Source organism: Pteropus alecto, unplaced genomic scaffold (genome assembly GCF_000325575.1).
Source record: "Pteropus alecto unplaced genomic scaffold, ASM32557v1 scaffold116, whole genome shotgun sequence".
Taxonomy (NCBI): Eukaryota; Metazoa; Chordata; class Mammalia; order Chiroptera; family Pteropodidae; genus Pteropus; species Pteropus alecto.
The window spans coordinates 855,920-869,658 of NW_006439189.1; the positions used below are offsets into that span (position 1 = coordinate 855,920).

General features: G+C 36.6%; 1 protein-coding gene across 3 annotated transcripts in view; it reads right to left on the minus strand.

Moving 5' to 3' along the window:
* Positions 1–13,739, minus strand: part of TENM1 (teneurin transmembrane protein 1) — a 756,077-nt gene that overhangs the window by 234,321 nt on the left and 508,017 nt on the right. For all 3 annotated transcript variants that reach the window (XM_006916168.3, XM_006916167.3, XM_006916166.3), the window contains exon 15: positions 9,611–9,827. In XM_006916168.3, coding sequence (XP_006916230.1) covers positions 9,611–9,827 — 217 coding nt within the window. The remainder of the gene's footprint in view (positions 1–9,610; positions 9,828–13,739) is intronic.

Genomic DNA, 13,739 nt, shown 5'->3' on the forward strand with positions numbered 1-13,739 from the left:
ATTGGGAGCATAGATATTAATAAGGTTTATGTCTTCTTGGTGCATGATTCCCTTTATCATTATGAAGTGTCTCTCAGTGTATTTCTTTACCTTTTTTATTTTGAAGTCTATTTCGTCTGATATTAGTACTGCTACTCCTGCTTTTCTCTGAGTGCCATTTGCTTGAAATACAATTTTTCACTCTTTCACTTTGAGTCTATATTTGTCTTTGGAGCAGAGATGTGTCTCTTGAAGGCAACATATGTTTGGGTTTTGTTTTTTGATCCAGTCTGCAACTCTGTGCCTTTTTATTGGTGAGTTCAATCCATTTACGTTTAGGGTGATTATTGAAATGTGAGATTTTCTTATAGGCATTCTATCTTTTGTTTTCTGGTAGTTCAGTGTTTCCATTGTTTCCTTGTTCTTGTATTTCTGTCATTTTAATTTGGTTGGGTTTTGTGGGTTTTCTCTCTGGTCCTTCTTGTTTTATGTTGTATACTTCAGTTCTAAATCTTTGGCCTGTGGTTACCATTACGAATATGAAAAGGATAGTTGTATATACACAGTCGTCCCTTTTCTTCTGCGTGTGCCTTATCTCCATTCCTCTTTGCAAATTTGGATCTTTGAATCCTCCCTTTTCAGTCATTGTTGTCTCAATTTGTCTCTATGTATGCTGCACATTCATTACTATCTTGCTATAACAATTCTTTTATAATGTAAGCCTATAAGGCCCTATTCCTAGTAAGGGTTGCACTCCTCTGCTTTTATCAGCCTACTAGTCACCTTACTCCTAATCATGCATTTTTTTTTTTTTTTGTCATTTTGTTTTACGTGAACTGACCTCTTTCAGAATTTTCATGTTGTAGTGGAGAATTCCCTCAATTTTTGTATGTCTGGAAAGGTCTTAATTTCACCTTCATATCTAAAGGAGAGCTTATCTGGATACAGTATTCTTGGCCCGTAGTTCCTTTCATTTAATAGTTTGAATATTTGATTCCACTCCTTTCTGGTTTGTAAGGTTTGTGCTGAGAAGTGCGACGATAATCTACTGGGTTTTCCTGTACAGGTTACTGTTCTTTTCCCTGGCTGCCTTGAGAATTCTGTCTTTGTTATTGATTTTTGATAATTTTAATATGATAATTAAATGGGTTTTCCTTTATGGGTTACTGTCTTCTTTTCTTTGGCTTCCCTGAGAATTCTTTGTGTTTGATTTTTGATAATTTTAATACAATGTGTCTTGATGAAAGCCTTTTTAGGTTCAGATAATTAGGTGTTCTGTTGACCTCTTGAATTCCAAGCTCCAGTTCACTCCTTAGATTTGGGAAATTCTTGTCAACTATTTGTCTGAAAATGCTTTCTAATTCCTGCTCCTTTTCCTCCTCTTCAAGAATTCTCGTTATTCTTATGTTTCCTCTCCTGATGGTATCAGATAGTTCTTGTATTTCTCTTTCATTATTTTTCATTCTTCAGTTTCTGTTCTTCTTTCTGATTTATTTCTAGATTTGTGTCTTCGATATCACTGATCCTTTCCTCTATTTGGTTTCCTCTATTTCCCAAGCTTGTTATTTCATTTTTCAACTCTTGCAGTGTGCTCTTTATCTCCAGAAGTTCTATTTGGTTCTTTTTGAGGATTTCGATCTCCTTGCTAAAGAACTCATTCTACTCATTTAGTTGTTTTTTCAATTCCTGAAATTGTTGATGTGATTCATTTTGGATCTCACTGAGTTTTTTTCAGAAGTACCATCTTGAATTCTCTGTCATTTAAGCCACGTATTTCTATGTCTGTAAGCTTATTTTCTGGAGATTTTTTCTTTCTTTCTGAGCTGCCTTGTCGCTTTGGTTGTTCGTGGTGTTTAATGGACTATTTCTCCGCCTGGGCATTAATGGACGTGTATTCCACTGTTTTTCCAGGAAGATTTATTATATAAAGGTCTCTGTTTAGCCTGCTGCAAAGAAGGCACTTATCTTTTTCTTTGCAGTAGTGGCGGCTAAGCCTCTTGGGCCCCTGCATTATATAATGCTTAAGTGTCTTATTTATTTTCTTGTAGATATTTAATGACACTTGCTGTTCTGAGTTTCAGTCCCTGTCAGTGTTAGCAACAGTTTCAGTAGTGTTTGCTCAGATTCCCCTGGGGTCTGCAGTGATTGGTCTCGGGGGTTATGAGGGGAGGCACTCTCTGGATTGGGAGTCGGGGGATGCCGCTCAGCCTTGATTTTGTAACTGGGGCCTGTAAAAGTCAACTGTTGTTCTCTGCAGCCCCGTTCTGCTTCTCTGCTTTCTGCCCTGATGATTCGGTCCTGCTACTGGCTGCTAGAAGTTCTGACACTTCCAGGCAGGCTGATCAGGGAAGTCATCACACCTTCTCCCCTCCTCCTCCCTCTGCAGGGAGCTCCAGAGGCTGAGAGAGGTAGCTTCATTCTTGGCAGCTTTTGCTGAGATCTCCCTGGGGCTCCAGTTTGTTTGGTCTCAGAGGGTATAGGTGGAGGGACCCTCTGTGTTGGGGGTTGGAGGCTGCAGCTCAGCCTCGGTTTTGGAACCAGGGCCAGTCAAAATCAATTGTTGTTTCTCTGCTGTCCCGTCCCAATTCTCTGCTTTCTGCTCTGATGACTGGGCCCATCTGCCTGCTCCTAGAAGTTCCGGCACTTCCAGGCAGACTGATCAGGGAAGTCACTGCACCTTCACCCCTCTCCCTCCTCCTGCAAGGAGCTCCGGCAGCTGCAAGCAGCAGCTTCTTTATTTCTCTGAGTCCACTACTGGACATCCAGGGTTCTGACCTGTGGTAGCTCTTATGCGCAGATTTCATGCTCAGACGTGCTGGTGTGCAGTTTGGGTGTTTTTTTGTTGAGTTTTAGATGTTCAGCTTATTGTTTCAAGGGGAGATAACTGAGGGCATCTCTCATTCTACATGTTTCCCAGAATCAGAACATTTTAAATTGTAGAAAAAATATTTATAGCCCCATATATCAAAGGATGAAACTTCTTGTAAACAGTTAAGCTGCTCATTGTTCAAATATGCTTTGTATTTTTCTCACACGTCATCAATAGCCTCCTGTATGTCAATTTTTGCACCCTTTCATGCTCACCTGAGTCAATTAGTTCCATCTCTAAGTTATTGCTGAAAACTTTTAGGTCAGTCTCACTTCTATAATTGTTAAAGACTATCTCATTTGCTAGAATACCTCCTGTCTTACATCCATTTAGGTTACCTATCTGTATCAGAGCAGTTGAGTTTAAGACCCCTTTGTTGGTAAGCTCCGAGCTCCCTTAGAAAATAATCCACAGAATTTATTGTAATTTGTAATTAAGTTTTTTATGTATTTACTTGATGTTCTGACTGTCTCTATCATTAAATGTAAGGAGAGTTCTGTGATTATGGGGACTCTTTGTTTTGCTTACCTTCATCCATATAGGTCTTGGTAAAGAGTAGGTACTCAATAAATATTTGTTGAATAAATGAGTGAAAATTTATTTTTATCACTTTAAAAATGAGTTGATATCTGTATATTATATTACATTAAGGATAGACATGAACTTGACATCTTTTATAGAGGAAGTTAAATTCCTCAGTTACTCTGGAAATACTAACATTTCAATAAAATACATATTTGGAAAAACAGTAATTAGAATCTGTCTACTATAGTTATTCTTACGTCCTAGTTTATATTCAAGATTAACAGGTTCTGCATCAATGACCATCTTATCGCAAGGTTCCCCTTAACCTCAGTCTTGAATAACTCATTTTGTCATTCACAAAATTTAATGGTATAAATTCTCAGCTCAACTAAGTGTAGAAAAGCATATTTTATTAAACAAGTTATGATAAATAATTATGGCTATTGCCAGGTATCATGAATAATCAGGAGCATGAATCAAAATTTTACTATTGATTGGGGTATAATAAATGAGGGGGAGGGCTTGAGTAGTAAAGAGTTTGCCAAGAATTCTATTCTCAAGGCATTTATAGCACCTCAATTTGTTTTGGGGTATTGTCTTTGTTTTTTTTTGTTTTTTTTTTTTCATGAGATGGAATAATGACACATACCAAAGTGAGCCAGTTAACAGCAGTCTTCCCACTGACTTCCTGATATTGCTCTTTATTTTCTAATATTTTCTTGGTTCTAAATTTTGATTACAAGCCCACTGAAGGCAGGATTATTGATGCTTATAGAAAATTATAAATGATATCAATTATGGGTAGGCTCTGACAGTGGTGAAATGTCTCATAAGTTAAAAAAGAGTTCTTTGCTACCATTATATAATCACTTCATCTTTCATGAATTTGTTCCTGTGATATTTGGAGAACAGTAATCCTAACTTTATGCTGGTTTTGCATTTGGGAATTGACTTATTTGAATCTCTAATATCATCTGTGTATTCCAGGCAACCAAAATGATTCTTTCATTACCAAATATGAGAAGAGCACTTCGATATCACTACAACTAAGTCACTCATTCATTCATTCATTTTTAAACTACTTTCTGCCAGGTACTGTGTTGGGATCTGGGGGCACAGTAGCATGGTAGATTAAAGATGGCCACACATACTTTGATATTTCTCTCATCAAGAGGTGGGATTTATGTACCTTCCTTTTAATCTGGGCAAGCTCTGTGACTGCTTTGACTGAAAATATGTAGCACAAGTACCACTGTTAAAACTTCTGGACCCAGGCCTTAAGAGACTTGCATCTTCCATTTTCTGTCTCTTGGAACACTCCCTCTTGGAGCTCTGAACCACCATATAAAAGCTCTGACGATCCCCAGTCTGGCTGTCATGCCAAAGTGAAGCCCAAATAGAGAGGCTGTGTAGAAAGAGAGTTCTACATACAGCCTGACTGCTGCCCAGCTGTTCCAGCCACTGGCTATAAGAGTTAACCAAGCTGAGAGCCCAAACATCATGGAGAAAAGACAAGCCATCCTGGCCATACCCTATCTGAATCTCTTACCTGCAGAATCATAAAATATAATAATAAAATTTATTTTAATCCATTATGTTTTAGAGTAGTTTGCTACACAGTGATTATCAAAACAAGGGAAAACAAATCAGACTTGGTCCTTGCCCTTGTGGAACTTTTAAGATTTAACAATTAGGACAATTCAGAGCTAATTCTGTACATCCCAATGTGGAGCAAGAAATTGAAATATATAGCAGCTTAATAGAAACTATGTAGAAGAAACCTACCTATCATTTTGTAGCCTTTTAACAGTGCTATTATGTGCTTACTGCTGTACTAAGTTTGATCCTAACTCTAGAACTTTTCAACTAGGGGTAGGCATTCTACCATGAGTGGGCACAAGAGCTGCCACAATTGCACTCAGCAGCATTGCTGCAAATTTTTAGATCTTTAAATTGTTCTTCAAATTTATTCTAAGTGATAAATATAATAGTCAAATACCTTTCAACATACATATCCTTCTCATAGAAAGTCAACATTTTGCTTCTACTATGGTGGGACCTGGGTTATCTGATGTCATGATTGGTGGGATATAAGATACTATAAGTTAAAATGCCATGGTGGAATTTATTAGTCTAAGGTATGAGGCAGAATATACATCAACTTATTCACAAGGAGTACATAGGTATCCTAGCAAACTAAGGGTGGAAGTATCATTCCATTAATATGATTTCTGGTTCATGTTCAGTCACCTTTTTTTCTCTCTCTTTTTAAACCAACACAGTAAAGGATCAGTAAAAAGATAAGACTGGATTTTAAAGACTCTCAGGAAAATAGAGCAGAAAGGGAACACAAACAAACAAACAAACACTTGAGGTCTTTCAAAGGAATGCTGTAGAAGCTGTGCAATCCAGAGGTTACAAATTCAAATGTCATCATGACACTAAAAGTGAAGGAAATGTGCCAGGTATGAGAGAAACAGTGAATGACGAGCTAGAGAGGAATGTCACATCTCATCCAGAGAGGCAACTGTCCCACAGCTCCAGAGAACCTATGCCATGCCCATGGGCTCAGAGATGTCAAACTTTGTAAATTTTCTAAAAAAGGAGACATTCCAGGTTTTCTATTAATCTCCTAATTTCTAAATGATGGGCTAAACAAAAAAAACATGTATGGGCTGATATTGAGCAATCTCTGATATAGACACTTGACGTAGACTGATGTGGAGATCAACCTCTCATGGCTATAAAACAGACAAATGAGTTTGGCCAGACCATGCTGTCAGTGGTATCACTTAACCCTGGTAGAATTTTGTTTTTTAAATACAATTCTCCATTAGTGATGGAGAGTAAAATTTGTGGCTTTGTAAATTACTGTTGTCATTTAGTTTAATGTACTCTTGTTTTTACATATTTATAAAAACTTTTTTATATTATTAATAGTGACTAAATGCTTAGACATTTAAGATCAATAATGCTTCTGTTCACCTATTTACATTATTAAAAAGTAATATATCATACAGAACATGTAAAATATGTGGTTTACTTTGTAGTCAGGTTTGGAGCAGATTGAAAAAAAGAAAGAAACTCAGGCTACAGGGTAAAATGTATTTAGGAAAAATAGTAATTGAATTGGATTAATTAGAGACTCCACTATGGGCCAGTTGCATGTTCACAGTGATATTGCACCATTATGGGGCACAGGAGGTACACATTCCATGTGCTTCTCATGCCGGTGCAGCAAACTCAGAATAAGAAAGGCTAGTCTCATTTGGATGCACACAGATGAACAGTTATTTAACTTGTATGTGTCCTTGTAACAGTTAGTTACCTGTATACCACTGTCTTTATCTCTAAAGCCTTCTGATGGTGGTAACACTCAGCAGCAAGTCATCTGTGTGAGTCATGTTTTACCAGTAGGCAAATGAGCCTGTTGGCAATGCTTCCTGCATCTGCCTATTCAGCTATCTCTCAATTATGTGGCAAAAGCAAAAATATGGTCTGGTTCACTTGCTATGGCACATAAGTGTTCTAGATCTGTTTGAAGAGAGCCACCCCACAGTCAGGAATGCATAAGGCCCACAAGTCTTTCCAAGGTCAGCTAGCCCAGCTTTCTAAGTAGCCAAAGTGTCTCAGCATAATGGTTTAGAGTCAGCTCTCAGTATCAGTCTGTTGGGTTCAAATCCTGACTATGACACCCATTGGTTGTAACCTTGGGCAAAAGACTTATTGACATGTCAGTTCTTGTTTTCTCACCTGAAATGTGGGAGTAATAATATTATCTACTATATAAAGTTTTTGTGAGGATTAAATGAGATAACACATGTAAAAACTTAATACGAGACCTGACACATACTAAGTGCTCAATAACAATTTATATGTAGCAAAAGGCCCACTTTACCAATCATTCAATTGTTTCTTCTAAGAAGAGAAATTCCATTAGCACAGGTTTGAAGTTTGTAAATAATATCATTAAAATGTATTAAATTGAACTGGATTTTTAAACATCATTTGGTTTCTAAGTTTCTTATGTTGACTCAGATACCATTTATCTAGTATAAATTAGACCCAAGTCACGAGGCTTATTTAAGGACAAGTTGAAATGGGGCAACTGTGGTGTAACAGAAAGGTTATAAGAGTTGCTGCAATCCATACTTCCTGGTTGCATGGCATTGGGCAAGTTATTTAATTTTTCTGAACCTCAGTTTCCTCATATATAAAATATACCAATAAAAATACCTACTTCTCAGAAAAATTGTGAGGTTTAAATAAAATAATGTATGTTGAGTGCTTTGCAATCTAAAAAGCACCATGTTGATGTAAGAGCTGTGACTATTATCACTTATATGTATAATCATAGATACCCAGAGTAACACTGCATGTGTTGAATTTTAGAGGAAATATAGTTAGATTGCTTATCTTCAACCATGTCCCTTAGAAAAGACCTGTACTTTTTCTGGCAAATTGGATATGTCTGTAATAACTAAGGTCACTGGATGGAGGAGACCTGTCATTTTGAATTCAAATATGACTTGCAGAGCCAAATGATAACTTGGAAAATTTTACAGAAAAATGAGGAAAACTCAATTAAACCAGGAGTAGGAGAAGGGCGTTAATCACCACAAGTAATAGGTTTGTTCACTCTGTGAGTGGCTGGCAAGTGCTGCTGAATCATGAAGCTGAACTGTAGGGGTTGAAGTTTCGTCTCACTTTTCTAGGTTTATTGCTCAAACACTCTGCTCTGGAACACAATGACTTGTTTCCTCTCTCTCTCAGGTACTGACTTTCTCCCTTTACTTGAGTTCAGTGAGTCTTTTAATGCAGCTCCATGTCATGGAGATTGTTATTTCTTTCACTTTTTTTTCCCCTTTTTGGACTGACTTCTCCCTAAGCATAGAGAAAGCTACAGAGTTAATGACTTATTATTACCTTAAATAGGAAAATGGGAATAATGGCTATTTCTGTTCCTTTCATTCCTCTGTGTACAATACATAAATTTACACCCTCTAAATTATTAATTTGACTATAGCCCATATGAAAGATACTCCAGAGTTGTTATTGAGCTGGGAGAAATGCTTCAACATGGGAATGACCGAGTCTCTTGGAAGAAGGCAAGCTTTGACTAAATCCCCTGGCAGAAAAGGCCTTTATTATGATGCACTGGGTTTTGGGTTCTGTCAAAGACCTAAAATGTCAGAACTGTACAAAGATAAAAATAGTGGGAAAGTTTTAAGTTTCAGTAACAGGTCTAGTATATAATCTGTGGGAAAGGTAATGTTTTAAATTTCTACGCACACCCTTATTTTCCCTTTTCTTCTTTGTGTAGGTCAAGATTGAGATGCAATTTTCTTATATTGTCACTGATATCAATATAAGCTTCTGACTGAGTTTTTCTTGGGGACTGATGACACCCACTAGGATATAACTGAATGGATGGGATGTAGACAGAAGCCCGTGGACAAGTAGTTTCCATGCTTATTTTTTAAATTCCTGTTTGTAATAGTCTAGAAGCTAGTGAAATAACAGCTTGTGGGCTGAACAAAGGAGGACATATTTAGGAGACCAAGAATGTTGACATTCAGTGACTTACTTATATCTAGTGGCGATTAGTAAAAGATGTCATTGTTGAAGATGAAGCAGAGAATAAAAATGAGCAAATTCATGTTATTATTCTTTAAATAAGTAAGCAATTTTTAAAAATTTATTCATCTAATGGATTAGACTTTGGTCTTAGGTCTTTCATGACAATTCATGCATTTGCACTTTCCTAGAAGACAGATTTTCACAAGTCTTGCATTTCACATTAGAAAATCAAATTCACCCAACTCTTTCATATAGAAATAAGTTACATCATGGACTAACACTGAAAATTTAGCTTTTGAAATTCAAGAAGTTTTCAAAGGATCAATCCAGAAGCTAAACAATAAATTTGCAAATTATACTTCCATCCTTTTTTTGTCAGTAAAAGACCTATCTATACTTTACTACAAATAATACACATCATATATATGTGCATGTATATGTGTGTATGCATCTTCTATGATACAGAAGTTCTAGAAATGAGTTCTCTCCCTTAACTAATCAGTAAAGGATTGGGCATTCCAGATAAGCCTAAAAAAGAAATCAATATAGACTGTGTGGAATGGGAAGTAACCTCATCTTTAGTAGAGATCTTCCTTTCACAGTTAAGGAAAAACATGAGTAATAGTCCATTAAAGAATAAAATAAATATATATATACCTGCTGTCAAATGAGATCTCTGGAGGAATGACATGAGTACTGTCCTTGCCAATGAGGAATTTGATTCGATCATAGAAGAGTCTTGAAGTATGCTGAGAGAATATGGGTTGGCTTTGCTGAATGAGGTCAAGAGGATCTGGTGATCCCTGACAGAGCGGACTTACATAGCAGATACTTTGTTGACAACAATCAGGGTCCACACAGTCAGTCAAACCATCTGAAAAAAAAAGGTTGAAATTTAGTTTCAAAAGGAGCAGCACAGTTTATAATAGGCATAAATGGAGAAAAATTTAAAATATAGCCAAAGATAACTGTCCATTTTTGAGTTTAGAATCTGTTGAAGTCTTATTTCTCATGAATTATCACTCACTCTAAGTTTATATGGCACATCGGTAAAATTCAAACTGTTTTGTTCATTAATCTTTCTTTCCTGAATTCTCTAGCATTAATGGGCTATATTACATTATTTAACATTTGAATAGAGTATTCTGTTATATATCACTCTTTAGAAGTTTCCTTTTTCCTTGCAAGATCATCTTTCAGGATAGCAACTCTTTCTATAAATTATTTTGAATTTCTCACACCATGTATGAGCACATGATTAACAAATGCTTGGCAACCTGAATTTTTATTTTAAAACAATTTTCCCAATATTCTTGTCTACTGGTAACTATTAAAATAGAAATTGGTATTGTCATGGTGACAGTGTCTAGAGCAGGGCAAATGTGTAGTCAATTACCTGGGGAACTTATTAAAGATGTTTATTCTTGAGCTTCACCTATTGAATTGGAATTTCTTCAGAGCTCAGGATTATGCATACTTAATCTGGGTGATTCTGAAGCACTCTAAAGTTTCAGAACCATTTTTTAAAGCAATTTGTAGTAGCAACTAGAGCTTGTTTCTAACAGCAGTTATGTATTTGATGCAAATACTAATAAACCTCAGGTATATGAATATGATGAGTCACGCTCTTTCATTTCTTAGGCCTTCACAATTCACTCTAGATTCCTAAATCCACAGTAATACCAAGAAAAAAAATCACATAAAGCCTTCATTCTTTGGTAGAGGAATGATGTTGGACACAGGGGTTATGGGAGGAGGGGAGACCATTAAGAATGTTAATAGGTGCAAAACACTGTATTAGGTGCTTGGGGAAGTAGAGTTTTATTTAAAAAAGACTCTTTTCCTGTTTTCAGGGGCCTCAGAGCTTAATAGGGGAAATAGGTGTCTAAAAAAGCTGACTCTTACACTAGTTAAAAATGAAGGAAGAGTTATGAGTTACATACAAAGAGAAAGGGTTAGAGTGATTAACTGAGCATTATGAACACTTCATTTCACACCCAATAAGCAAAACGATTAACATCTTTCTAAGGTCCTTAAAGCAGACAAGTGGCTCTAATTTAGATGTTTAACAAGGGTAAATATAAAGACACTAATCTTAACTTGCAGGGGAATAGAGAGGTTCAGACATAGCACCGGCTCCTTAAGGCTGAGGATGAAAGTTACTGGCACTGGTTTTGTGCAGCTCTTGTGCTAGTTCTCTCTCCCTTACATGGCTGCTCCTGAGGAGCTGGAGGGGAACGTACCACAGCAGGCAGCAATGAAAGCCAGAAACACCAAGAGAGCAGGCATTTGGAACAGTAGCCTAGAGCACCCAGGAAATATTTTCCCCACCTGTAGACCTTTCAAATTCTCTGCACCATAGACATTACTTTGATTTAAAATGCAGTTTGCTTCTTTCTGGCCTTGCCTGTTTGTTCAGTGTATTTCTGCCCCAATTTCTACTTCTCTGCATACATATTTCTTTTTCACTGATGACTACCATGGATTTGTTTCAATAAGAAGTACCCTTCTGCTCCTTTCTCTCCCCTCATTCAGCAGATTATATTAACAGATTTCCTATAGATTTTATATGCCACTACCACCTCTCTCACTAACCAGTTGTTCTCAGCTTCCTATTAGCACATTACCCATTAACTCTGCTAATTAAACATCTGGATACACTTGAAAAGCTGGCAAAAATATCAGGATGATTAAGAGTTCTCTGATGTTTGTAATTGGTGCACAATATACTAAACAACGGAAAACTACTTTTCAAATGGGCAGTCACCTTTATCTTTGAATTGGTAACAAATGCACTAGTAATAATCAGATTGGGCATTCACAGGTTTCAATCTCTCAACCACACAATTCTTATTTTTGAAAAGAAATAGATTTGAAATAAATACTAATGCCCAAATGATCTTCAAAACTGGATTCTAAAACTAAACACAGAGCCAATCCAAAACGAGACTCACATTCTCACCTAGTTATGTGTTATAAATTCCAAACTAATGTTTCATATTTAATAATTACCTATTATACAAAGCCGACCCTCTAAGACCTCTGTTTTCTGAGAGAACAGCAAGACTTCTGTTGAATGAAGAAAGGCTACAGGTAGCAGACCAATAATGGCACTCAACTCTCAGATTATAATTCATAGGTAAGCCCAGTACATGGGCAAAGATCTACTTACCAATTATCACATTGGATAACACCCCATTACAGTATGTCTGGACCGTTACAAAGAAGTATAAACGACAGTCACATTGCATGTGTGGGTTTCTTTTTTTTCTTTGGCTATTAATGGTTCTTTTATTGTTCTAAATTGGAAGCTGTGGCACCCTCCTGAGAGCCAGGCTCAGGGTGTCAGATAGGGGCATATCGAATGTTAACTTATTTTACTTTTAAGACCTGTTCCCTTTAAAGGAATAAAAATAAAAGCTAACAAAAAAAGAGAGAGGTTAAATTGTCTCGAAGGACTAAACATGGCATTCATTGATTCTAGCCGCAACAACCAGTTAGGGACTATGCCAGCTGGCTCAATTGGGGCTGAGGAAGACAAAAGACACTGGTTTCTTCTGTATGTGATTGAATCATTCACTATTAAACTTTTACCTACTAGAATAATGCCCTTGGTTGAAAGAAGGATTGGACAAGGGAATATAGATAACATATAGAAAATCCGTATTCTCCGAATCCTTAAAATGAATTTCAAAATATACATCCTTTCAAGAACAGCACCCATATTATCACCTTGATAGAAATAGACAGCTAGTTCAAGGTAAGGTATCCAAAGGGATTAGGAAACATGTATAGATTAGTTCACATTTGCCAGGTATGGCACTAGGTAATTTCACATGCATTATTTCAACTAATCCCTGCCAAAACCCTTTTAGATAGACACCCTCATTTTCATTTTACAAATAAAGAAGGGGAGACTAAATGTGGTTGCACAGTTGGAAGAAATATGGGAGTTATATCATACCCAGTGTTCTGACTACAAATCACATGTTCATCATCATCATGTAAGCAGTATTACTTGTACTGACCTTGGCTAATGTAGGTATTTAGAACACATGAAGTAGTTATGGTCAAAGAACCAGACTACTATCTAATCTTGACTGTGCCACTTACAATCTATAGGATTCTGGACAAATCAGTTAAACTCTTGGATTCTCTTGCAGATGAGTTCCTGCATCTACTAAGATGGGAATAATAAAAATACCTACTTTATAGAGTTGTTGTAAGGATCGCACAATAGTAATCAGAAAGAACTTAACATAAGGTTTAATATGTACCCAGCACTCTTGATAAATGTTAGCTATTGCCACTAACCAAATTCTAGACTGGACAGACTGCAAAGTGTCTAGGATAGTGTTCTATAGGTAGATGTCAATGGTCTACAGAGGCAGCTGAAATGTTCAGACTCATTTCTATTTCAGTTGTCTTGTCACTGGCCAGAGGGCAATTAACTTCTGTGTAGTATATTCAGTTCGCTGGAATGTGTTCATTTTGTGAACTTTGCTTGGATAGGTTGTCAGATAGGTAGGATCTTTGCCACAGTAAATCTTTTTTCATTGAGTTTCACAAATTCAAAACTAGTTTTCATTTGGACAAGGGCAGAATTGTAGCTTAACCTCTCAGCATTTATAGAATAGAGGGTCTGCCAAAAAAATTAATAATGAAAAAGAAATCGAAGGGCTGATCATTCCAATGACAGAGTTAAACAAAATCTTCTTAGGCATTTAGAAACCTATAAATAACAGACTATGATAAATCATTCATATTTTCTTTACTAAAGTAGGCC